Source organism: Geotrypetes seraphini, chromosome 11 (genome assembly GCF_902459505.1).
Source record: "Geotrypetes seraphini chromosome 11, aGeoSer1.1, whole genome shotgun sequence".
Taxonomy (NCBI): domain Eukaryota; kingdom Metazoa; phylum Chordata; class Amphibia; order Gymnophiona; family Dermophiidae; genus Geotrypetes; species Geotrypetes seraphini.
Genome location: NC_047094.1, coordinates 41738296 through 41764568, shown reverse-complemented (window position 1 = coordinate 41764568; position 26273 = coordinate 41738296). Strand labels below are relative to the sequence as shown.

General features: G+C 38.9%; 1 protein-coding gene across 29 annotated transcripts in view; it reads left to right on the top strand.

Annotated features, from left to right (window-relative positions):
- RBFOX1 (RNA binding fox-1 homolog 1) overlaps window positions 1-26273 on the top strand; it is a 520491-nt gene that overhangs the window by 174606 nt on the left and 319612 nt on the right. For 23 of the 29 annotated variants that reach the window (XR_004536479.1, XR_004536480.1, XR_004536481.1 and 20 more), the window contains one exon: window positions 2661-2696. The exons of 5 other annotated variants lie outside the window; for them this stretch is intronic. Coding sequence is in view for 21 of the 24 variants with exons in the window: in XM_033914618.1 (XP_033770509.1) it covers window positions 2661-2696 (36 nt within the window). In the remaining 3 variants the exon portion in view is untranslated. The remainder of the gene's footprint in view (window positions 1-2660; window positions 2697-26273) is intronic. One more of the 29 variants, XM_033914607.1, reaches the window with a different exon arrangement.

The following is a 26273-nucleotide window of genomic DNA, read 5'->3' as shown; positions in this document are numbered from 1 at the left end:
GGAGGCCCTCTGTTTAGACAGGGGACCGATAATATTGGGCCAGCATTCCAGGAGTCGGAGATGGGGTTGTGGTAGAGTTGAAGGGGAGGGATAAAGGGAATGGGTAGCTGAAGAGAAGATATAGAGGCTCAAAAGAAAAAATGGGCATTTGTGGAAGAGGATGTTGGATGAGAAGGAAAGATGGTAAAAAGTTAAAGGCAAGCTGAGAGATGATGAGAAAGACAAGGATTGGGCAATGGTTGTGGAGAATGAAGAGAACAAAGAGAATTGATGATTGAGGAAAGAAGGGATAGGGAAAGGCAGAATAATTTTGAGGGGTGTTGGACAAGAAAGCAATTTTATTTCAGTTTGACTGATGAGTACAGCAGGAGGCAAAGGTGAAGAAAACTGAGCTACCCTTCCCTCTCTCCATGGGGGAAGTTGGAGTTCAGGGGTGTGATAGAGTGGGGTTGCATCTTGGGTGGAAAAGAAAGGGTTGGAGGACATTTAATTATGGAGGAAGAGCTGGGGTTTAAGTGTGTTGAAGTTGGTGATTCATGTGCGGTACCGCCATGAGTCAAAGCATGGCCCTGTGGCACCGCAGGTCATGTGGATGGGTGGGAAGAGATAAAATTGTTTCGGTTAAAAAATTGTGCAACTAGTGCAGTACTGCCTAGTTGTGATGGAAGAAAATAGTATTACGATGTTACAGTTATTGTTAATAAAGAATTTGTTGCAATAAAGCTGCGGCCAATGTTTTGCCACTGTTTGGATGGAGTGAAGTTTATGGATTTTGGGGGGCAGTATGAGGTAAGAAAGAGCAAATGAAATTGTGAGTGTCAATGTTACCACAATGAAAAAAAAATAACAGGCTTTCTGCTTTTGTGGAACATTTTGCCAAAATTTCAGGTTTTGTGGTTTTGTTATAGAATTTACCCCCCTTTTACAAAACTGTAGTGCATTTTTTAGCCCAAAAGACAATCAGGAGAAACTGCCTTCACACCAAAAAGGGCACAAAAACAACAACAGAGACCAGAAGATGATCAATCCTATTTCTTAAACAGACTCGACACGATTGTGTTTTGGCCCAAAAGTGCCTGCCTCAGGAGTCTTGGTATTGAGTGGTAAAACCAATAACATGTCAATCCAAAAATCCAAATGTTGCTATGAAAAACTGAAAAACCAAATTGATGGCCTGAGGCAGGCCTCTTTGGGCCGAAACACGATCGTGCCGAATCTGTTTAAGAAATAGGATTGAGCACCTTCTGGTCTCCTTCATTGTTGTTTTTGTGCGTTTTTTAGCGCCAGCTGCGGCGGTAACAGTTCTGACGCTCATAAAATTCCTATGAGCATCGGAGCTGTTTCTGCCGCGGCCAGTGCTAAAAATCATGCTAAGATTGTGTAAAAGGGGTGGAGGTATTTATTTGCCCCTAACTATGCATTTTAGCGTGTGTTTAGTGCGCGCTAACCGCTAATGTGTCCATACATTAACATGCACGTGCTAGCATTGAGCACGTGTTTAGCACACGCTAATATTTAGTGCATGCTAAAATACTTAGCACACTTTTGTAAAAGGAGCCCTTGGTTATATATCCTGTCCTCCCAGAAGAGATCAGAAGGGGTTACAATACTAAACGGCTTTGTAAAAGAGGCCCTGAATTAGCCACTTTGTTGGATTTGTAAAGGATATTTCTAAAATAAGTGACATAATTAAAAATGGTGAGGGGGGGCTTTATTTGGAAGGTGTAACAGTAATATAGGCATTCACAGAAATGTCTACTCTACACCCCACCCTCACTCTCACACATTTCCTCAAATAATAAAACAATTCAAAATAAATAGTGGCAAAACTAGGCTGCAACTTTATTGAAAATACAATTTGAACATTGGTTCAATATAATTTATATAACGTTCCTGTCTCAAAATCTTTGTTTTTCACGATGCATAGCAGGGAATGATTGTTTTATTCATGTGCACAGTTTTGAAGTGTTAGTCTACAGAGTTATAAAGATTTTATTTATCCCGCACCCCCCTTTTACAAAAGTACAGAAGAGATTTTTAGCGATGGCTGGTGCGCTGAATACTCTGCACTGCTCCAACGCTCATAGGAACTCTATGACCATTGGAGTAGCGCAGAGCATTCAGCGTGCCAGCCGGTGTTAAAAACCTCTTATGCGCTCTTGTATAAGGGGAGGGGTTAAAGAGTTAATACCATCCCCCACTTTAACTAAGGTGTACTATGCTTTTTAGCGCGTGTAAAATATTAGCACACGCTAAACACTAACACGTGCATGTTATCCTATGGACGCGTTAGCGGTTAGCGCACACGTTGATTTACCATGCGCTGAACGCACGCTAAAACGCTTAGCACACCTTAGTAAAAGAGGACCCATATCTTTAAAATCCAACAGTATACTATTCCAGGTTCCTAATGTCATAGGAAACAATTTGTGATTAAATTGTATATGAACATTGCACCGTCAACCTCAAACCAGGAGTATTTCAGTCTGGTTTTGACAATTTCCACTGGCTGAAATTGTTTAAGTTTACCCCTCCTTAATCTTGGACCTATTGCACATCTCCAGAAATTCTATAGAAATTAATGCTGAATTTGCCTTCCTACACATTTGATTTCCTCTAATGTGCCAAGGATTTTCCCAACAATGAGTTTCTATTTATAGAAGAAGTTCATCAAGAGGCTGATTCACAAAGCTGTGGTAAGTTTTTAACATGGAAAATCCATGCTATTTGCACATATTCCCTTTTATTCAGTGTGGCTATTGACTAATAACAATGTTCATAGCTGGCAGAAGACTCGAGCCTCTTCTATTAAACTGCGCTAGCAGTTTCTAGCGCGGGGGGCAGCGCTGAATGGCCCGCGGTGCTCCCCAACACTCGCAGGCTCTCTTTTACTAAGGTGGGCTAACCGATTAGCGCACACTAAACGCTAATGCGTGCATGTGAGTCTATGGACGCGTTAGCATTTAGCACGTGCTAATTCGATTAGCGCGTACTAATCAGTTAGCGCACCTTAGTAAAAGAGGGGTATAGAGTTCCTATGAGCATTGGGAGCAGCGCGAGTCTTTCAGTGAGGCTCTCTGTGCTAAAAACTAGTGCAGTCTAATAGAAGGGGAGGGGTCAGTTAAAGATTTTTAGTGTGCATTTTCTGGATATTAATCAGGTGGATTAATTAATCTGTACACTAATGATTTTGGGCACTATTGCCAACCTGTTTGGAGAGTACATGGGACTTGGCATGATGTGATGGGAGCCAGTGTTTAAAGATAGTTGGGGGTCAGAAATGTAGCATATATAGTTGAAAAAAAAAGTTATGAATAATTTTATTATTAGGTATACAGTATGCATTCATGTTCAAATGAAAGATAGCATGTAAAGAATGAGGCCATTTCCAGCTGCTGTACTTATAAATGAGCAGATTGAGAAGAGGTCTTATTTGTTTCCATTATAGTCTATGGGGCCCCAAAAAAAGGGCATTTCATTTTCCTTGGTCAGTATAAGATTAAGGGGTCCTTTTACTAAGGCGCGCTAGCGTTTTTTAGCGCACACAGCAGATTAGCGCACGCTAACCCTTCGCTATGTGGCTAGAACTAGCGCCAGCTTGATGCTGGCGTTGGCATCTAGCGCACATGACATTGTAACACACGTTATTCTGCACGTTAATGCCTTAATGCAGCTTAGTAAAAGGAGCCCTTAGTAAAAGAACTACTTAGTGTAAATCAAGTTCATGATTCTTGAAGTAGAAGTAAAGATTTGTAGGTGCTACCAATAATCCAATAAGCTCTATTGAGGATGAATTTCTCCTTTTGCCATCTAGAGCAATGTTCTTCAACCTTTTTACACCTGTGGACCGGCAGAAATAAAAGAATTATTTTGTGGACCGGCATCGGTCCACAGACCGGCGGTTGAAGAACACTGGGCTAAGTCGTGGGCCAGACCCTGCCCATCTCTACCCAATCTCCACCCCAGACCCTGCCCCCATAGTCTTAATTGTAACATTATTTTTTCCATTCATTTTTCATATATACACACAATATAATCTTATTAACAACGCATCGATCGCACCGCAGACCAGCAATTGAAGAACACAGTTTTGGGCCTGATGCACATGCCGGCCCTGTGGACCGGCAGGAAATTTCTGTGGACCGGTGGTTGAAGAACACTGGTCTAGAGGATAACTGTCCGATGGTCTCTATCTCTATTTTGTGGGCTATGACTTCAGTCGCCAGTGAGCCTATCAGTCAAACAGAGTAGAGCTATCTTGAGAAGGGATGAGGAAGAAGCAAAAGTTTCTTGGCATGCCACGATGGGAAACATTTTGACAAACCAATGCCAGCCTCACTTTCAGATCCCAAGATTGATGTTGTTATCATAAATCTGAGAACAGCACCATTTCGGTGTCATTTTTCTCGGATTTTAGAGGAAGAAAAGCTCATTTTAGGAAGGCATAGACTTCAGAGGGGAAAGGGGTAACAATTATAAGGTTTAAAGAGAGAGGGAAAGTAAAGAGCACATAAAGTACCTGGTTCTATAAATACTAAGTGCCCTAATCACAGATGCCTAGTGATGTCTAACTAATTTCCACATGCAACTTAATTGTTTTTAATTGGTTTCAGTGGCATAATAGTTGGCCATGCCATTAAAAACCAATTAAATACATTATTTTAATGATCAGTTTAGGTTACACGTAGATATATGTGTGGCACCTAGCGATGTCTTAAGTTGAGGCGCTCTCTGATACCTAAGAACACCTACCTGAAAAGTAGGCATAGTTAGGGGTGGAGAATATGTGTGGTCGACTTAGCCATTGCTAAATAAACTAAACTAAACCTTAAGTTTGTATATCGCATCATCTCCATAATGATAGGGCTCAGCACGGTTTACAGGTAATTCAATAAATGAGGGAAGGACATAATAATAAATTAGAGGTTATGAAGAGGATAGCTAGCTTTACATTTTAAATAGATAGCTTTATGTTTTGTAGATGTTATAGTTAAGCTAGACGTTATAGTTAGGTGCTGAGAAATTAGGTCAAGAAAACCCTGGCCTAATATACCGACACCTACCACAAGGATGTCCAGCGATGCCTAAGGATGTCTAAGTGCTACTAGGTAGGGTTACCAGATTTTCTGGAACAAAAATCCAGACCAATGGCCCCACCCCCATGCCCGACCATTCCACCTAGCCTTGCCCCACTCTGCCCAATTCACACCTCATTCCACCCCAGTCCAGTCCCCTGAACCTGTTTGCTTGTCAGGAGGGCATCTGCGTATGTGCTGGTGTGACGTGATGACATCACATGAATGTATGTATGTGCGTGATGTTACTGTGTTTCTTCTGTGCATGTGCAGAAACCATCCCAACGTTGCTGCTAGCTTTTTTTTTTTTTTTTATAAATCTTTATTGATTTTTAAACTAAAAACAGTGCCAAACAAATAAAGAACAGTAGGTATTACATACAATGCATTATTATCTGTACAGGCAACTTATATATCATTCGAGATTTTCAAATTTCATATATTAAATAATAATACAATTTAACATAATATATGATTTAAATAATTCTTAAAGTTACCTATATGTCACCATCAGTATTTATTTATTTCCCTCCTTTCCCCCCCTCCCCCCATGGATGTGTATAGGAAATGAATAAAAGAAATATTATCATACCTCCATAAATTTAGTCAATAGGCTCCACTAAATCCCCTACATTCCGCGTTAATTCTTTCATATTTGTATGTAGTGCCAGGCTTTGACAAGCCGTCCAGACCCCTTGAAAAGGAGGACCTCAAGGCAAATACGGAGGTTTATGATTATATAAAGGATGCCTAGCGGTTGATTGACAACCATGTGGAGTGGCACCTACAAGTTAGGCACTGCTCTATACCATTTATAGAATCAGGCCAAGAGTGTTCAGGTACAGAGGGGCTGGGTACTGACTGAGTTACATAATAACATAGTAGATGACGGCAGATAAAGTCCCGAATGATCCATCCAGTCTGCCCAACCTGATTCAATTTTAATTTTTAATTTTTTTCTTTTTAGCTATTTCTGGGCAAGAATCCAAAGCTCTGCCTGGTACAGTGCTTGGGTTCCGTTTCTTGGTCAGTTTTGCAGTGTCATGTTGCATATTCTTTTCTTGGTGCTGCTTGTTATTCTCTTCTCCTGATTGCCATTGTTTGCTTGCTTTTTCTTCTGTGTTCTGTTTGTTTCTCTTGTTGTCTCACAATAAAAATGATTAAAAAAAAAACAAAAAAAAAACCTACTCTAGCCCATCTAAACCCTCCCAGCCATTGAAGCCCTCTCCAGCCCATCCTCCCCCAAATGGCCATATATAGACACAGACCGTGCAAGTGCAAAAGTTGGTGTGTTAGTGAACAATCAAGCTCCATGGTACATAGTGAAAAAAAGGATTAAAATCTATGATGCTATGACTGATTTTCAGACAGTGGTGCAAAGTCTGGTGATTACAAAACTTGATTTCTGTAATGCATTACTTTTAGGTATCGTAAAATTCAGAGTGAAAGCTCTGCAGGTAGTGCAAAATCCTGCAGCCTTGATTGATTTCTGGGGTAGCTAGTTCTATAAAAGTTAAATGAACTCCATCAACATGATAGGAAAAATTTATCCACGTAATCTCAGAGTCGCATTCAGTCAGTTTCCATTCTAGAAATTCCCTATAAGGACAAGGTCAGAATCTTTACACCATTACTCAGAAACTATGGGCCGGCTACTACAACAGCCGCAGAAAATTAGGTGACAATAGCTGCCGTACCGCCATCTAACTTAATTGGTTTAATTGGGTTTAAGTGGACACAGATCTCCAAAATTGTATAACACTTGCTCATCTATGCTCCCACCATGGTCATGCTTAGACACTATCACCCTCTTTAACTAAGGCATGCTAATTGAATTATCACATGCTAAATGCTAACGTGTCCATAGACTAACATGCAGGCGTTAGCATTTAGCGCATGCTAAATCAATTAGCATGCGCTAATCGGTTAGCACACCTTAGTAAAAGAGGGCTTAAGTGCTTTGAAAATTCACCCCTATGTTTGTTCATGAATGTACAACTATCTTCAGAGCAGATATAAATTTATGCAAAGGCATTTGTGTCCTATTGGGAGCCATTGTAGAGGTCTGTTTATAAAGGAACATAAGACTTTTAAAAATAGGCACCTTTTTGGACTTTGAACATAAGTGTTATTTTATCATAGAAGCCCAATATATATGTATATATATAATATGATGAGGAGAAGCCATACATGTATAATTTAGAAAATATTCTACTAAAGTTGAGGTAGCAAGCTTTATTGTCAAATGACTTTGACTACAGTTAACATGAAGTTTGTGAAATGTAATATAAACAATATAACACAAATGAGGATATATCGAAATAATCTTTGATTGTGCTTAATAAATATGAGAGATACAACTTTGTACTGTCAGAAAATTAAGCAGGTTATAACACAGGTAAAATTTAGAAATCCTAAATGCTATAATTTAGCCACTTGCATACACCCATCATCACCATTCACTTCCTATCATATCCATTATCACTCAACACAATTATTGGTGGCAAAACATGGCCTCAACTTTATTAACCTTTTTGAAACATACCATCAGAGCATGTCAATATATCAAAATACATCACTTAACAAATCATAACAATGTCTTACCTCTTGTCATTCCCCAGCTAGACGGTGTCATACTAGCTGTTAGGTCACCTACTCCCCACAGGCCCTTGGTACCGCAGAGATCTAAAACCCAAATTACTTGAGGCAGTGACACACTCATGCAAAGCATCTCTTTTCTTCAGCAAATTGACTAACCCTCCGACCTGAAACCCACTCCATTTCCGCTGAAGCTGTGACGGAATTGCAAATTCTCCCCGCCATTTACCACCCTAAAACAGGGAGGGATGAGCAGGACTTTTTTCTCACCCTTTCCCCAGCACCCTTCCTCCCACCAAGTTTCCTCACCACCAAAAACCCACCAAAATCCTCAACCTCACTTCTCTTTCCCACCCAACCCCAACCCTCTCAGGCTCAGCCTGTCATCGAGCCCATGAACATTTCAAAGGATGAGAAGTACTCCGTGCAGGTTAATTTCAGTCAAGAGATAAATGCAAATGCAAGAAACAGAGAAAAAGTAAAATCTCTGTGTTGAAGTCATGCACCGTAAGATAATTACTGCAAATTTCAATACTTCTAAACTACTAGTTACAATAGCCTGATAGGCATACCTATTAAAATGGAATTAAACATTCTATAAATTATAATTAAAACTACCATAAGTACACACTTTTTTAAATCCTATTTTGAACATGTTGTCCATACACGTTTGAATGTTTCATTGATTTGGTTTCAGTATTTAGCAAAACAACCTGGAATAAATGAGAAAGCTGCAGTCAGTGAGTGATTTACAGAAATGACTTTGTACTAATGACAAATATCATAATATTCTCATAGTATAATTATTGATTTTTTTTTACATGCTTATACAAAATTAACAACCCAACTTCTAATTGTCTCACTGCATAGGGCACAAGAAGTTCACATATTTTGTAAATTAAAATCAATATTTTCAATCTCTGCTAAAAGTAATTTTCTTAATTTAGTGTACTTTTCACTAACATTTATTTTGTCTTTTAATTATAAAATGGCAGCTTATCGATTTTTATGTATAACCTCTTGAATTCCCAAGTGTATTTTTATTGCTAACATAGAGTAGGTGTTTGCACCTCTTAATGAGAATCTTTAATTATCATTAGAACCTTATTAATTTAGTATAGTTTTATGAATTATAATATCCTGCCAACATGCTAGAAAAAAGGGTATGCAGAAGTTTCTGATGGCAGAGCCTTAAATTTTCTTTTTCATTTCCAATTATTTTAATCATTAATGTTCAAAACAGTAGAATCTATTTTCCTATTGAAGAGTGCATTAGTTCACATCCTCTTTTACCAGCTTCTTATGGATCTCTTGGAACAATAGAGAATACAACAATAAGAGGAAAATGCAATCCTCTATAATAAAACCCTAAGCGCGCATGCGCACTTAGGAGGCCATGATCCCTGCCGCCGTGCTGTGTGCTTCCATGGCCATGTTCGATTTGTGTCACGTGCAGCGTGCATTGGCTTGCGGTGCATGTGGCGGTTTGAATGGCGGCGCGAGCAAAGGCAGGAGGGTGTCCTTCAGCCTGAATGAAGTGGACAGGGTGTGGGTGCTGCGAGGCATCCGGCTGCCACTGCTGCACAGGGAAGTAGAGAGGGAGAGGGAAAGGGGGCTGCTTTGGGGGGAGGGGTGTGCTGGGGCAGGCAGCAATCTTGGTTTGCTCTGTGGGGGGAGAGAGAAGGGGGCCACAGAGAGGCAGGCAGTCATGGTGCAACCAAGAGAGATAGGCAGGCAGGGGGCAAGGGAGAGAGGCAGACAGACAGACAGAAAGGAGCAAGGGAAAGACACAGACAGAAAGAATAACAAACAGACAGTGGGCCAGAGAGACAGACAGACAGCGACCAAAGAGAGAGAGACAAAGAAAAAAATACAGTCAGATAGAGGCCAAGGAGAGAGAAAGAAAGAAAGACAGACAGGGGGCCAGGGAGAGACACAGACAGAAAGAATGCCAGAGAGACAGACAGACAGCGGTCAAGAAGAGAGAGACAGAAAGACAGACAGACAGACAGAAAGCAGCCAAGGAGAGAGAGAGAAACAGAAAGAAAGACAGACAGACAGAAAGCGGCCAAGGAGAGAGAGAGACAGAAAGACAGACACATCTGTTCTAGCACCCGTTAATGTAATGGGCTTAAAGACTAGTATATAATACATGTATTGTAATTTATGTTATATACTAGAAAACAATCACTCCATTTGGTCAGTACACACCAAAGCAAGAAAAAGTATTTTAAGGCGAAAGAACAGCCAGTTAGAAAAGAGCCAGGCCGAAGATCATTACATGGCTTTTAAGCCATTGCTTCAGGGCCATGACACCAATGCTCCAGACTATCCAGATCTGCGAATTAATAGTCTGGAGCGTTGGTGTCACGGCCCTGAAGCAGTGGCTTTAAAGTTACGAAACGATCACTGACCTGGCTCTTTTCTAACTAGCTTGTTTTTTATAGTAAGTTTTGACTATTTTCAGACTCCCACCTGCCAATAATAAGTTATATGCAAAAGTTTTTTGCCAGTGATGCTTGGGTGGAAGAGAGTGGGAACACCTCTCCGTGTCTGAGGCTTTTCTTTTGCCTTAAAATACTTTTTCTGGTTTTGGTATGTACTGACCAAATGGAATGATTGTTTTCTAGTATATTGTATATTTTCTCTCCATTCCTTTTTTTTTTTTGCTATTTGTGTTCCATAGTAATTTATGTTGACATAATAATCAAATAATTTATGTTAGCTCTTACAAAGCTGTAGTGGAGGCTTCTACCATGGGCTAGTGAGACAAATGCTCTGATGCCAGACTAGATGGACCATTTGGTCTTTAATTGCCATCATGTTTCTATGTTTCTTTGAATTCCTATGAGCGTCAGAACATTTACTTTGCCGGCCCATGGTAGAAACATCTACCGTGGCTTTGTAAAAGGAGCCCTTAATTTGTTGACTTAACAACCCGGTCCCTAGTATAGACTGCTGCATTTCTAAACTTTAACAGTGGGCTTTGTCTATTCAAATGAAACTGAACACTGCCAAAACCAAATTGCTTTGGATTGGGCCAAAATTAGAAAACCTCCCTTCCTCTGTTACATTAAAAACAGGTATCGCATTACATATAGATTTTTCATCTAGAGTCCTAGGTGTCATCTTGGACTCATCACTTACATTTCATGAACAGATAAATTCCTTGACAAAAAAGTGTTTTTTTAGGCTGCGCATGTTGAGGAAGGTCAGATCACTATTTCATCAAGAACATTTCTCAGTATTGGTACAATCCACTGTGCTTTCTCAGCTAGATTATTGTAACTCAGTTTATCTGGGCTTTAAGCAGAGCGGTCTAAAATGACTTCAGTTAATACAGAATACTGCAGCTAAACTCATTTTTGGGAAATGAAAGTATGATCATGTTTCCCCTTTGTTGATAAAGCTTCACTGGTTTCCAGTTCGCTTTAGGATCCAGTTTAAATGTGCATGCATAATCTTCAAGCTTCTCTATGGAATATTTGATCCTTTTGTCCCGTTATGTTGGAATACCCTTAGACTTTGCCATTTGAGAAACACACAAAGATTTAAGTTAGCCTTTCCTTCCTTTAAGGGAATGAAATCTGCTGGGAAGCTCAGTCGATCTTTTGTTTTGAAGTTTGTAGAGATCTGGAATGAACTTCTTGACTCCATTAGGCTTTTAGGCCAGCTGCAATTATTTTATAAATTCCTGAAAATTTTGTTGTTCTCGCAATTTTTAAATGGTTTAACTACAGCCTAGACGAAATGATAATATTATAGTTATTTTTCTTATGCTTTTCTTATGTACTTTAGTTTTTAATTAGTTCTTTCTTCTCCTATGTTTTCTGCTATGTACTCTAGTCTTAATTATATGTGAACCGAGTCAAGCTCCACTGGGAGATGATCCGGAATATAAACCAAAGATTAGATTAGATTAGATTGACTTGGCAAGTTAAATTAATGTGTTTTGACCAAGTAGGGATCCAGAGACACAAAGAGATAAATTAATTTGACCAATATAGCAGATGAAGTCAATGTCAGAGGGCAACATTTCCTGAGTTATAACAATTAGACTATACCCCATACTTGCTATTCTCTTTCATTTAGAGTAGGGATGTGCATTTGTTAGTGTGCATTCAGTTTGCTTTAAGCAATCTATTGCATACTAAATTGATGCAATGCATGTTAACCTACAAGTTTTCATGAATTAATAAGATTACCACATATTTAAAAAGTTCTTATGTGCATTCAAAATGTTATGTTACAATGAATTTCTGAAACAAACTGGAAAAAAAAAATCTAAATGTATACCCTCAATGAAAAGAGGGATGGGGGGTATACCCTAGATCAGTGTCTCTCAAACTGTGTGCCAAGGCACAGTAGTGTGCCCCAAAGAGGTTTTGTGTATGCCACAAGAGATTCCAGAATTTTACTTTATTTAAAAAATTCCCCTTCTTAAGTATAAACTAGAACAGATGACATGTGTATCACGTACACAAGTTTGTCAATGTTATGAGCATCTGTGTGCATAAAGATACATCAAAGTAAAACACTAATCCAAAATGTCTTCCAAACTTTTTGTGTCAAGTGGTCAATTGAACACCTCAAGCAGCTATCAAATGGACCTAATAATTAGTCAGGGAGCATAACGCTCCACTAAAGAGTCAATTTCTAATCTTAGGTCCGCTCTCTAAACAAACCAGAGAGAAAAAAACTCTCTCCTAACGTTCAAGAAAAAAATCTCTGGTCAAAAACCGGGCCAAGTGCAAATGTGTCATAAAATATAAGTCTAGTAACTATATATTCTTTGAACCTTCTCAGCTGTCAGGATTCTTAACCATGAAACGTCTTGAAGGGGGAATTGTAACAACAACTTAAATAAGAAATTGTTTCTGTATTCACTAACAGTTGACTGCCTACTTTGTGAAATAGGATGTGTTTTCCTTTTTTTTCTTTATTGAATTTTACTCATTAGAATCTTGGACCTTATTAATATGGGACTTTAAATATTGATTAAGTGAATAATTTTACTTTCTTTAACTTAATTTCCTTTGATAGAAATTGTATATCTTATTCATTTCTGTACAAGAAGTGTATTTCTTGATAAAGTGTTAAAATATATTTTTTAAAAAGGCCAAATTCAATAGTCCGTACGGGCCACTTAATGCACAAAAGTTATGAACAGTGCTAATAACAAGAGATTATCCAAATCAAAGTTCTACACCAGGTGCTACACCAAAGAATCCAAAACTCAATGAGAAAAGCAATAAGTACCTAGCTTATAATGCCGACGTGCAATGCTCCGGCATCATCCCAATTGTAGCTCAAACGATGATTGTAATCCAAAAGTTTTATTTCTGAAGGATATTCATCCAAATGCAATACTTAAACTCAACAAGAGTCCTTGCAAGACCTTGTTTCTCAGAACATTGCATCAGAAGAAAAACCTCTCTTAATTCCAAAAATGCACAGAATGGGAAAAATGGCTCCTCCATTCTAAATAGATGCCCACATGATGTCATAGTGGTGCAGAATTGGAAACTGCCTACAACTTAAAGGGGCACACCCACTAGAACTCTCTTGGATCCTAGCAGTAAAAAAATGTGGCAATACCTATTAATGTCTTACTTGAAAAAAGCCTTTCATTCAATTGTCGTATTCAAACCTTCCTGATCTATTGTATGTAATTCAAAAATCAGTCTCTGCTCTTGTGTTGAAAGCCATTTTTTAACATCCCCCCCCCCCCCTCTTATGGAGACTTGAAGCTGTTTCAACACAATGCAATGGAGGCCATCAAAACTGTGTTTAAACTGCACACAGTGTTAAACAAGCATTGCTTCAAATCAACTGTTCTGCAAACATGATCTGTGCTCAATAATTCTTGTACTAAATGGCCAAGATGTCTGGCCAATATACACCTTCTCACATGGACACTTAATTATGAAAATCACATTTTTAGATGTGCATGTGGTAGTCCCCGTTAGGTTCCTCTTTTTCTTACCTTTATCCCATTGCACCGTAGTGCCTTCAATTGTTATCTCACATATTGAACAGCCAGCACATTTCTGAAATCCTGTATTCCCTAATTGCTTCCTAGATGTCCATACATCTGCTTTACATAGTCTGTCTGTAGGTAGGCAATCACAAACAGGCTGAGGACTTTCTGCCAGGAGGAAGGGGGAGTCCTCGGGGTGGAGAGGGGCAGGGAAAGGAGAGGAGGGAGAATAAGGGGAAACCCAATGGTGGTAGGGATGTAGGCCCAAAGGGCGAGGGAACACTGTGTGAGAAACATATGAGGTGAGTTGATAGATTGGCCAAGCAGAGAATGGTGTGGTATAAGTGTAATTATTATATAACAGTATCTGTGTTCAATTTACCCAGGGGAGACAGAGACAAATTTGGATATGTGGACATTCATTTGTGTATTAGGCAAGACCCGTGGGTCAAAATTTGGTGATACCTGAAAAGGAGACAGCCATATTATGGTTGGAATGTGAGGGATGATGTGGGGAGCAAGATCTCACAATTTACTGTCTGATAGCTGTCCAGGTTTGTAATGTCCAGATGGGGCCCACCTGTCCAACAATGTTTTAAATATATTTAACCGTATTTAACAGTATTTCATATAAACTGTTATTATGGGATCAGGGCCACATCTGTAAGCCATTAGATGGGGGTGGGGGGGATGCCCGTGATAAACAAGGTCACTATCTTTGGCAGTAGCAGATATCACAGTTGGGTTGGGTACAGAACATCCAGCTAAGGGGTCACATTGATGATAATGGAATGTAAAGTAATAACACATAGTATTGGATAAGCAAATGATAGTGAAAAATGCATGTTTCCCTGCTTGGATGGCAGGGTAACCTTGTGGCATTCACAAGTTCAACGGCGGGCTTTGAATGGGCCCATCCTTATATGGGACGGGAAAAGACATGGACAAAAGCTAGTCAAGGGTAGGATTTGAAATAATGATGGGGGCAGCTTGAATGGCACCCCTCTAGAAAGAAATGATAGTGAGGCCGGATAAACTGTGTAAACCTAGGAGTTAATGTTACCAAGTTGATATGTGATAGTACGTTGTTGTTTGGAAAATGTTTGTATTGGTTGCTTGCAAAGATGTTTGTAATAGGCATTTATGACTGTGGCCTTTAATAAATTTACACTTGTCAAAGAATAATGGGTTGGTGTTTCACTGTGTTTTTGTATTGTGAAGACACAAGGAGTTCTGAATGCCAGGTTTGTGAATTTGAGCACACATGTAGTTAATAATGGCACAATGTGACAAATACCAAGGGCTCCTTTTACGAAGCCGCTTTAGTGGCTTTATCGCGCGCACCTTTTTTAGTGCACACTAACCCCTGTGCTAGCCGAAAAACTACCACCTGTTCAAGAGGAGGCGGTAGCGGCTAGCGAGGCCGGCAAATTAGCGCGTGCTATTACGTGCGTTAAACCGCTAATGCGGCTTCGTAAAAGGAGCCCCAAGACACTTTTCCAACCATATTGTCATTAGTACCGATCACAGCAAACTGGATCCCTGGAGACATCAAATCCACATGACTGCAATTAGTGACATTATAGAAGTGTTGTGTCAAAGATACTCCTTTGTCTTTCCACCTATTTTTGCTCTGGACAAGCAATACTGCATATATTCAGGCATAGTAGCAAGTATGGCCTCCAGAAAAGACACAGGACTAATAAATGACAAGAGTGATTCTCCCACCATAATAGAGGAGTCAGTAGCCAAATAGAACAGAGCAATCAGCACTTTCCACACAACAGATAATCTACAAGTATGGTCAGAGGTCCATTCAATTTCTTCTTGAACATGGAGTGGAGGGCTTTCATTATCCTTGATCTACTGAGGCAGTTTTTCTTCTGCCTGTAGAAGGGCATCTCTCTCAATGTTCATGAAAAGAAATATGCATTCTTAAAGCTAGTGAGGTCCATCTGAAAGGCATATCCATCTTAGTTAAATCAAGTGGAAAATACAGCACCTCCTTCCCTTCACCCATTTTATACAGATTATTGATAATTATGATAGATGAGTATAAGTTGTATTTCGCTGAGCAAGTGACCACCCTTTTCTTACAGTTGATCATCTCAAGCTACTGTTAATAGGATACTTTTACAATTATTTTCAGGGCCAATTTTTTTTTTTTTTAAATTAATGTCAGTATAATTAGGTAAAAAGAAAAAGACGGATGAATCACAATCTGTCTCCCATGATTTTCCATAGGGATGGTGGAGAAGAGGGCGTATAATGAAAAATTGAAACTAACAGAATTTATGCAGGCAAAAAGTATAGGTTTGCTTTAACCTGAATCAGATATATGATATATCACTATATTATATGAGAGGTTTCCAAATCCTTTTAAAAATGTCCAAACAACACAAAATATAGGGGTCCTTTTACTAAGGCGTGCTAGTCTATTTAGCATGCACTAAATATTAGTGTGCATGCACTAAATGCTAATGCTTCCATATAATATAATGGACGCGTTAGCATTTAGTGAACACTAAAACGGCTAGTGTGCCTTAGTAAAAGGACCCCATAGTGACATATCATATTTAAAAGATGAATAACATCTTTGTAATTAGTAATGTACATCCATGCTGCTAGTCATCTGTTTGTTATTGTTAGTTATTAGTACCATTATTTTATATTGATTTTTGTAAACACATTTTATTGTGATTTGTTTATGCATGCAAATATAATAAAATGTATTGAACTTAAAAAAACCCAAAAAAACCCTGGAAAAGACATATTCAGTATAAACATTCTCAGGAGGCAAATAAAAGTTGTCTAAGTGGGTAAATAATTCATTGATAGCTGTATATTTTGGAGTCTTTTAAAACATGCTTAAAGGTTAGCATGCACTCATGAAATTGGAAATTGCTAAATTATTTTATACTGTATCTATGGACCATTTGGCAGGGCCACATTCTGTAAACTACACCCAAAATTAGGAGCCAGTAGACGCTTGGATCGTGCCTAGTGGAACCTACATTTTTTTCCCCCAAAAAAATATTTTATTGAGTTTAATACAATCATTACAAATTGAATCATAAAATGATAATAAAAATACTAATACAAACTAACTAAATAAGAAAATAACGATATAAATAAGCTAAATAACAGGGTTGTCATAATAAATTATTATAATAAATATATATATATATATATATAAATATATATAATATAATATATATAAATAATATATAATATATATATATATAATATATAGTATAAATAATATATAATTATATATAATATATATATATAATATATATTATATATAATATTATATATAATATAATAATATATAATAATATAATATAATAAATATAATAATATTAATAATATAATAAATATAATAAATTATTATAATATAATAAATTACAAACTTTACTCTTTCATATTCAATAAGCGTTTCCAAATCTTTTCACTAAAGAGGACCCTTGTGATATAAGCTCTGGTTGTACATCCTTAACCTTATTTTGCCGATGAGCAGCTTTTATACAGTGTAACACTGAATCCATCTAAAATGTTGTTGGATAGGAAGTTTATATTCCTCTGCCAGAACAGAAAAGGGCACCTAAATTAATTGGTCTAATTGACTTTAATCGGTGCAGTAATTGATCGTACCATTTAAAACCAATTTTAAAAAAATGAAGGCATCGCTATGCGCCTACTAGGGTAGGCATCGGAATCACACCTACAACATGGCGTCTAATGGCACCCAAGGTGAAAGTAGGCATGTTTAGGGGCGGAGAAGACTTTAGGCACCATTAGACGTCGCTATGTTTATGCTTATTTTAATTTGATGAATCACCTATCCATAATTTACTAAGCGATTTACAATATGATATATAAACATATTAAAAAACATACAAATAATATTATATAAAAGGTAAAAAAAACAGACTCGTAAACAGACGAAATAAGGACACAAAATGATAAAAGGGGAAAAGTTACATAATAAATGTTTTGAAAAGAAGAAAGGGAACATTCAAGGAAAAGACATAAGGAGGGATGACTAACCTACACTATGCATGATTCTCACAAAAACGTAGACACCTAAGCATGATTGACATATGGCCAGAACCGTTTTTCTAGGTGCCGACTGATTTAGGCACCGTTTACAGAATCCAGGCCTTAGTGTGTGCTAAGTTTTAGTAAAAAGGCCCTTTAGTGCTTCAGCTCACCATGTTATAAAGACGCCGTGTGTATTTCTGAAGCAGAATCTTTACAGCAAATGTTGAATGCCTAGTCAGTATTGTTCACTCCAAGTCCTTGAAGTCCACTAACAGGTCAGGTTTGCATACCCCTAATAAATATGCATACACATCATGAAAAAAAAAAACTATTCACATAAGAAATATAAGATATAAACCTCTTTATATGGGGAGAGTGTGGCGCAGCGGTTAAAGATGCAGCCTCATCACCCTGTGGTTGTGGGTTCAAACCCACGCTGCTCCTTGTGACTCACTTAATTCCCCCCTTTGCCCCAGGTACATTAGATAGATTGTGAGCCCGCCAGGAAAGATAGGGAAAAATGCTTGAGTACCTGAATAAACTCATGTAAACCGTTCTGAGCTCTCCTGGGAAAACGGTATAGAAAATTGAATAAATAAATAATTTTTAATTTATCAATTCTACCATATAAATACATAAATTAAACCCATTGCATCCATCTAACAACACACCGAGCCCACCAGTCCATCCAATCCATAAAATTTAAAAAAAACAAAATTGTGCAGTTCCATCTATCAGTAGCAAAAAAGTACTTGAAGTTTCTGCATTGCCCATCAAATCGTTCAGCTTTCAGTGTTTTCTTATGATTAATCCTGTTGGTTTGTACAGTTCATTACTCCCACAATCTGTTCAAATTGTGTGCAATGATATCGCTCAACACGAGACCATGTTTTGCCACTAGGGCATCTTCAGGAGCTTGTTTGGTTACGGCTCCGTCTGCATGTATGAGACAAATTTGACTACAATGGCAGTAACAGGCATACAAATATGTCTCATAAGAACATAACATAAGAACATAAGCAGTGCCTCCACTGGGTCAGACCACAGGTCCATCTTGCCCAGCAGTCCGCTCCCGCGGCGGCCCGAACAGGTCACGGCCTGTCTGAGTCACCAGAAGGGGCCCCCTTGCCACCTTGGTTTCCCATTGAGTCTTATCTTCCCATCGAAGTCCTAACCCTCCGGTCTTGCACATGCACGACCTGGTTGGATTTCTATACTTATTACCTGGTTAGCTTTCTATACCTGTGTTACATCCCAGCACCTCTCTCAGTATCCCACGATCCCCCTATCCCTCAGGAATCCGTCCAATCCCTGTTTGAATCCCTGTACCGTACTCTGCCTGATCACTTCCTCCGGTAGCGCATTCCAAGTGTCCACGACCCTTTGGGTGAAGAAAAACTTCCTTGCATTTGTTCTGAACCTATCTCCCTTCAGTTTCTCCGAATGCCTCCTCGTGCCTGTTGACCCCTTCAGCCTGAAGAATCTGTCCCTATCCACCCTCTCTATGCCCCTCATGATCTTGAAGGTCTCTATCATATCTCCCCTGAGCCTCCTTTTTTCCAGAGAGAAGAGCCCCAGCCTATCCAACCTCTCGGCGTATGGGCAGTGTTCCAGCCCTCTTACCAGTTTCGTTGCTCTCCTTTGGACTCTCTCAAGCACTGCCATGTCCTTCTTGAAGTACGGCGACCAATATTGAACGCAGTATTCCAGATGTGGACGCACCATAGCTCGATACAATGGCATGATGACTTCCTGCATCCTGGTTGTTATGCCCCTCATGTATACTAGAAACCTCTAGTAGCCACCTATATATTTAAAGTTTAAGATTTTTCACACTATGTTCCTCAGAATGCCACACTATATAATCGTGTGGTAGCCGTCCTCATAGGAACTTTATATCGTGTGATTCTTCAACATTAAATGTTCTTTTGATATATATTCATAATAATTTATAAAGTGCTAGTGCTCATTTGAAAATGCTGACTTACTATCCAAGTGCTAGTGCAAAACTGTTACTTAGCTTAAAACCGGGTCTGCCTCAATCCCCATCAACGCGTTTCATTATTTCATCAGGGTCAGGGACGGAGAAAGCAGAGCGATTCAGAATTTTAGCAAAACGCTAAATCCTTATGCTATTCGCCGGGGCTGCAATATGTGCATTTGTGCACATATTGAGATCATGTATACTAGGGCATATTTGGGAATCCTGAAAATCTGACCTGTTGCTAGCCAATGAGGACTAACCCATGAGGTTATGTTTCCTGAAAAACAACTCTAGAAAAAAAAGATCATTCATGCTGTTAATGCTAGGATCTTAATCTTCAGAGTCTTATTCAGTGCCCTCTGTAAGAGAAGTACACCAGCTCAAAAGAGTTTATTTGTAACCCTGTAAATTAAAATGCTATTGTCTAAGAAAAGAACAACAGTGGCTAAGTACTGGATTAGATTCAGTATTGTTTGGTGTAATTATAGTTATGGTTTCCAAATCTTAAGTATTAAAATTAAACCCGAAATGCCAAATATTTACTTTCCAAGGTGCTCTTTTTATTTGCAACATAAGCAAAGAAAAATTTGGCCACTTTAGAAATAAAGATGATATATCTACAGAGATACTGTTGATTTAAAGCTCCTTTAATCTTCATAAATAAGTAAAAAGAAAAAAAAAAACTCAGAAGGTTATACAAAGCTGTCAGAATGGCACTGATGAATGGAAATTCACCCGTTTCTCAATTGCCGGTGAAGACACACGCCGCAAGGCTTAACCACATTGTACATCATATCTGCCATCTCATTTCTGTGATTAAATATTCCGTCAGCGTGGGCTATAAGGCAGCAAAAACTTAACAAGATTCATAAGATGTACCACTTCAATACACATAACTCACTTCTGTGGATGAAGAGCACCCTGCATGCACATGAAAATTAGAACCGAGTTAAATTACTCTAGAAGACAAGATCAATAGAGAAAGAGAGAGAAAAAGATCCCCTAATGCAATGCAAATCTAGGATATAGTTATGCCCTGACATCTTGAAGCAGACAATTAAAGTCAAACCTGCAGGAATGCAAGGTAAATCAACTCTAAAACTTCAAAGAAAATGGTAAATAGTAAGACCAGTGACATTATTGTTATTCCTGCCCCTTCCCCACCCCCCCTCTCAGGTGCGTATGCTTTTCTTTTTCACAAACAGACCATTTATTACGAAAAAAATGTATTATAGATGAAAGCTGGAAATATATGGATCAACAGAGGTTTATAATGTGACAAAGCCTGTAAAGCCAAATAATTATTGTCAAGTGAATTCTACCACTGAGAAGTATATATTATGTCCATTCTTCTTTTATTCAAATTATCATTCCTAAAGTAAATTGGAACATCAGGAAGGTATGCTTATTTCTGACAGATGTTGGGATTAATGTTGTTATTAAGGGAACGGCGTTAGCAGCACAGAGAAGGGGAATATTTTGATGACAAGTCTGGCAGAGTACTACTTTGCCTATAATGTAGCTGTAGAATTATAGCTATTCCAATTTGGATGGCTTGTTTTTTTCCTGTACACTTTTTAACAAATGACTGCTGAGGTTGTGCCATTTGGAAGAACATGACTAATTGAGCAGTCATTTATTAGAAAATAATTGACAGACTGCATTGTTCTAAAATAGTACAACTTTGCACATGTCCATATAAAACGCAAACTGAAGCATGAAGACTAGAGCCAAGGAGAACTCTCTTCAGCAGAGATTTATTTTCTCGTGTCTGAGCGATGACAATTTATTTATTTATTTTTAAAAATGCACAGATCGCACCATCTCACAGTTTTAGGCGGGTAACATAAAAAAACATGCATAATAAATCTGCAATAAGAACTATTTGTAATTCTCTTGTTTGCACACCCACAAAGAAATAAATCTCCTTCTGATGATCATTTCATTGCTACATTGAGATATTATCTTGAAGCTTAAAATTTATCTAGACAAGCTAGAGATTGATTCATTGAAACTTATGTGTTAGAGTATAATCTCACTGTCACATTTCAAATAGTCAGTTCTACTTTGCTTTTAAAAATGTCAAATAATGATAATCTTGCAATTTGTTGGTTTATTCTGATGAGCTGAGATGTGATAATGTATGATTCTGAAAATGCATATTTTTGTGATGCTATGGGAGGCCCTATGAAATAATTAGTGAGCTGATAACATTGGCTGAGCCCACTGGAGATTGCTGATTTGTTGAGGGAGGGTAGGGGGTATGGGGGACTAGGTTAGGCCATTTATGTTAGGGGTACATGATTGGTGGGAGATTATAATGTTGGTTGGATACTAAGATAAGTTAGTTAGGGATTGCTGATGGCTGTAGAGTAATTGATTGGTAGATTTAAGCAGGAAGCTGTGTGGAAAGAGAGGGTATTTTATTTTTTTTTTGTCTGTGTGTGGAATCAGGGAGGTTTAAGAATTGCAGGTAGAGTTGGGGGAGTTTTGGCCTTTATGAGGAAGGAATGGCAGTTTTATTCTGTACCTTTGGCTGCAGTTCCAGTAATTGGTAGTGCCTCATGATTATTCTTGTTGGGCTTTTGGTGGAGCATGCCCATTTGGTCCTGTGGACCGCTGACTGGTACTACTTTGAGACTTCTCTGCTTAAGGTTCCTGTACTGCTTTGAGAGCGGGAACAGGATGGCTTTGAGACGATAAAAGGTGATGATTCCAAGGAAGAGAGGAAAAAAAAAGAAGGATAAGATGTCTCATACAATTTTTAACTGGTTGTTATGTTTTACTGTTTATGCCAGTGTGATGGGCCGCATGAAAACCAGTTATATCCTGGGTTATTATGTTATGATGATTTGGTTTTGAGAGCATATCACACTTATGGCAGGTGGGCCTGGCTGAATTATGATGAGCATTTTTGCTATAGCCTTGCTCAAGATTCGTCTGAAGCTTGGGGTTTTCATATGTGAGCTTGTGGTTGTGTGAAATGACTTCAGCTCAACCTCCTCAGGGGTTTAGGCCCACAGGTGCAGGACAGTAAGGCTCTGCTGCAGCTGGGGAACCCAGGTTGCTTGTGTGGCAGGGAGTGTAGTGGGGATGATCTTTCAGAAATTCCTGTCTCCAATTTAATGCTAGATGTTGTGATCGCCCTAAGTACAGTGCAGTGGCCCTCACCCTGCAATGTGCTGCCTCAGAGCTTCGGTCAGGGAGTAGGTGGTTTGGCCAGCTTAACCATCTGTCCCCGGAGTGTCTGGTCAAGGCACTTCCACTGGTTAATTTGCAGTCACTTTATGGTTGGTTGCAAAGCTACCTGAATCAGGTAGATGTGAGACTGCTTTGGGATGGGTTTGCTGATGGATATATCATATCTTTTCAGGGTCCCTTCCCCCTTTGCACTGGTGCGGTAATGCATCTTTGGTTCATACACATGAGGCTGTGGTTTGGGAAAAACTGGGAAAGGAGATTAAGTTGGGAAGACTTGTGGGGCCTTTCCAGACTCCTCCTTTTGACAATTTGGTGATTTCTTCTCTGAGGGTTGTTGCAAAGAAGGAGCCTAGAAAGTCCTGTTAAATTCATAAGTAATCCTTTTTTGGGGGGGCTAGTGTTAATTCTTTTATTGGTCCCCATTTTTGTTTCGTGCTGTATGCTTCTTTTGATCGGGCAATCGAGATGTTATGCATTTGGGTAGAGGTGCACTGATGGTGAAAGCAAACATAGGACTCCATTTATGAAGGCACGTTAGCGTTTAACGTGCATAATAGCGTGCGCTAAACCGCCGGACGTGCTAGATGCTATCATCTCCTATTGAGCAGGCGGTAGTTTTTCGGCCAGCGCAGGGGTTGGAGCGTGATGAAAAATTGCGTGCGTTAAATCCGCTAACACGGCTTTGTAAAAGGAGCCCAGAGAGTCTGCATTCCATTTGCTTCCAGTGCATCCCACATCACTTTATTTGTTGGGTTTCCAGTTTGACAATCATTTTTATTTTGCCAAATGTATACCAATAGAATGCTCATTGTACTGTGCCTATTTTGAGGCCTTCTCCAATTTTATTCACTGGGTGACAGAACAGAGTTCTGGGTGTTCATCCATTGTTCATTACTTGAATGATTTCTTGTATGGAGGGGTAACTGGGTCTGATCAATGTGGAGTATTACTGGCTATTTCTAGTTGGGTGGCACAGGTCCTTGGTGTTCCCTTGGCTAAATAAAAGTCAAAAGGGCCTTTCTTGCATTTGGTGTTTTTGGAGATAGGTCAGATGGAGTCTCAATCGCCTGATTCTAAGGGTCACGTTTTGCGGTTGGAGATTGACAAGGCTGTTCAGAAGCGGAAAATGACATTGACTGAAATTCAGTCATTGGTGGACTGTTTAAATTTTACATCAATAATTATTCCTGTGGGGTGAGTTTTTGCTCATTGTCTGGCTTTGTTGACCAGAGGAGTACTGAAGAAGCATTATTGTATTTGCCTTTCTTGGGGGTTTGGGATGATCTGTCTTTTTGTCTACTTTTAATGGAATTTGTGATTGTCTTCAACCTCCTATGTTGGTTGCTATTTTTGCAATTATTTACTGATGCAGTGGGAGATTCTAGGTTTGGTATTTATTTTCAGGGGGCCTAGTTTACACAGAGTTGACCAGATTGGTGGTATGAGAGGGACTGGTGTGCAAATGTGTTTTTGCTTGAGTTGTTTCATGTTTGGGTAGCACTCAAGTTGTGGGGTGAATGTTTACGGAACAGGAGAGTAATTCTGTATTTTGACAATGTTGTGGTGGTTCTAGCAGTGAACTGGCAATGTATGCACTGGCCGCTCCTGGTTGAGCTGTTGCATTTGGTGGTTCTTGCCTGCTTATAGTTGAATCTGACTTTAAGGGTTCGGCATATGCCTGGACACTTTAATTGCATTGCTAAAGCTCTCTCACAATTCTAGTGTATAGATTTTCAAGCCTCTAGCTTTGTGGCAACTTTCCCTGAAATCTTCATGGCACATTTGACAGATTTACTGGCTACATTTTCAGCAATTTTTGCAAATGTTTTGGAATGAAGTTGTACCCGTGTTGGATGAGCAATGCATTATGTATAGTCAAACAATTTTTATTTAGGGCAAAACCAGTACAGAGTTCAAAGTCCACAAAGTCTCATCCAAGACACTCATTTAGACAAATAGAATAAACAAGAAAATAAACCCCCCCACCCCAAGGGTCCCAAGATAGACTAAATATACATGAGCATCAATCTATGGAGAAAAATTATAAAAGCAAAGCAATAGATACACAGTAAATCAGCCATTCAAAATTTCAATGGATTATTTATTTTATTTTGTTTACAAGAGAGGTAGGTTAGTCTCCTGGGTTGGTTAACCAAGCTTTGGCTGGGGTAGAATTTGTTTGTAAATTATAGGGATGGCCAGACCCTACTTCCTCCTTTTTGATTTGGAAGTTGTGGGTGGAGTATGTTCAGGGGCGAGGAGCTTTGCAGACATTGTTGGCACATTTACCACTTTTACCTTCAACTTTGGAAGCCATTGGGGATACACTACAGCAAGTTTATTCTTCTCCTTTTGAGGTTAATCAATACCACCAGGCATTTTCTGTTGCCTTTTTTGAGAGTCAATGAGTTGGTTGTCCCTTTATTGTGAGTCAATGAGTTGATTGCCCCTTCTAAGATGGCATTAGGTTGGATGGATATTTTGTTGTCGGATGTTTTATTATCCTCTCAGGATTTACATTTGTGCACTTGATGCTCTAAGATGGATCCATTGGAAAAGGGTGTTTGGATTTGGCTGAACAAGTCTGCCAATTTACCGATTTGTCTGGTATTCTTGTCTGGCATTAACTCTTCCTTTCAGTAGTACAGATTCTCTCTGTCTCTTATATAATTCTTTACACAACTCATGGAATGCAAGTATCTTTTTGATGAAAAAAGGAGCATCAGAATAGCAAAAGATTGCTTTCAAATCCATTTCCAGTCATCTTCTCATGCTCCTTATATGACCATAAATCAAGAAAGCCTGTTAAATTTAAACTCTTTTCTTTTTTTTTTTCCTGAACATGCTATCAAGTGTTACCATATGAGTTATGGAGAAATTAAGGAAACAGAGACTAAATTTCCAATTCTGATTATCAAGAGATTCTAGCTTCCTATGCATTGCAGTCTGATCTTTTATCTATATCATCATGCACTCTGAACATCAATAATTTTATTAGATCATTCCTCTATATTCTTTCTTGATTTGCCAAATGGTTATCATGCTCCCATCTTTTGAATATTCACCAGCTTCTGGCCAGAATAATTAGAAAATATTTTTTTCTTGGAGTTTATGGCTAACTACACGGTCTCGAGTTATTACTGATGCTCTATAAGTATCACTCAAAGATACTCCTTCTTGCTCTTTATCGGGCTACTGCTTGTTCAAAAAGGAAGCTCCTCTTGTCCAAATCTCATCAAGTCAGCATCAACCTCTCTACAGCCCAATCAAGGACTTCTCCAAGCAGGCTCTTCCACTCTCAGAGATGAGTTCCCAGCATTTTTACATGAGCCAACAACATTTGCTCCACACCCAGCGTTAAGTCACCATGCTCTGGGCTCTGCAAACATCT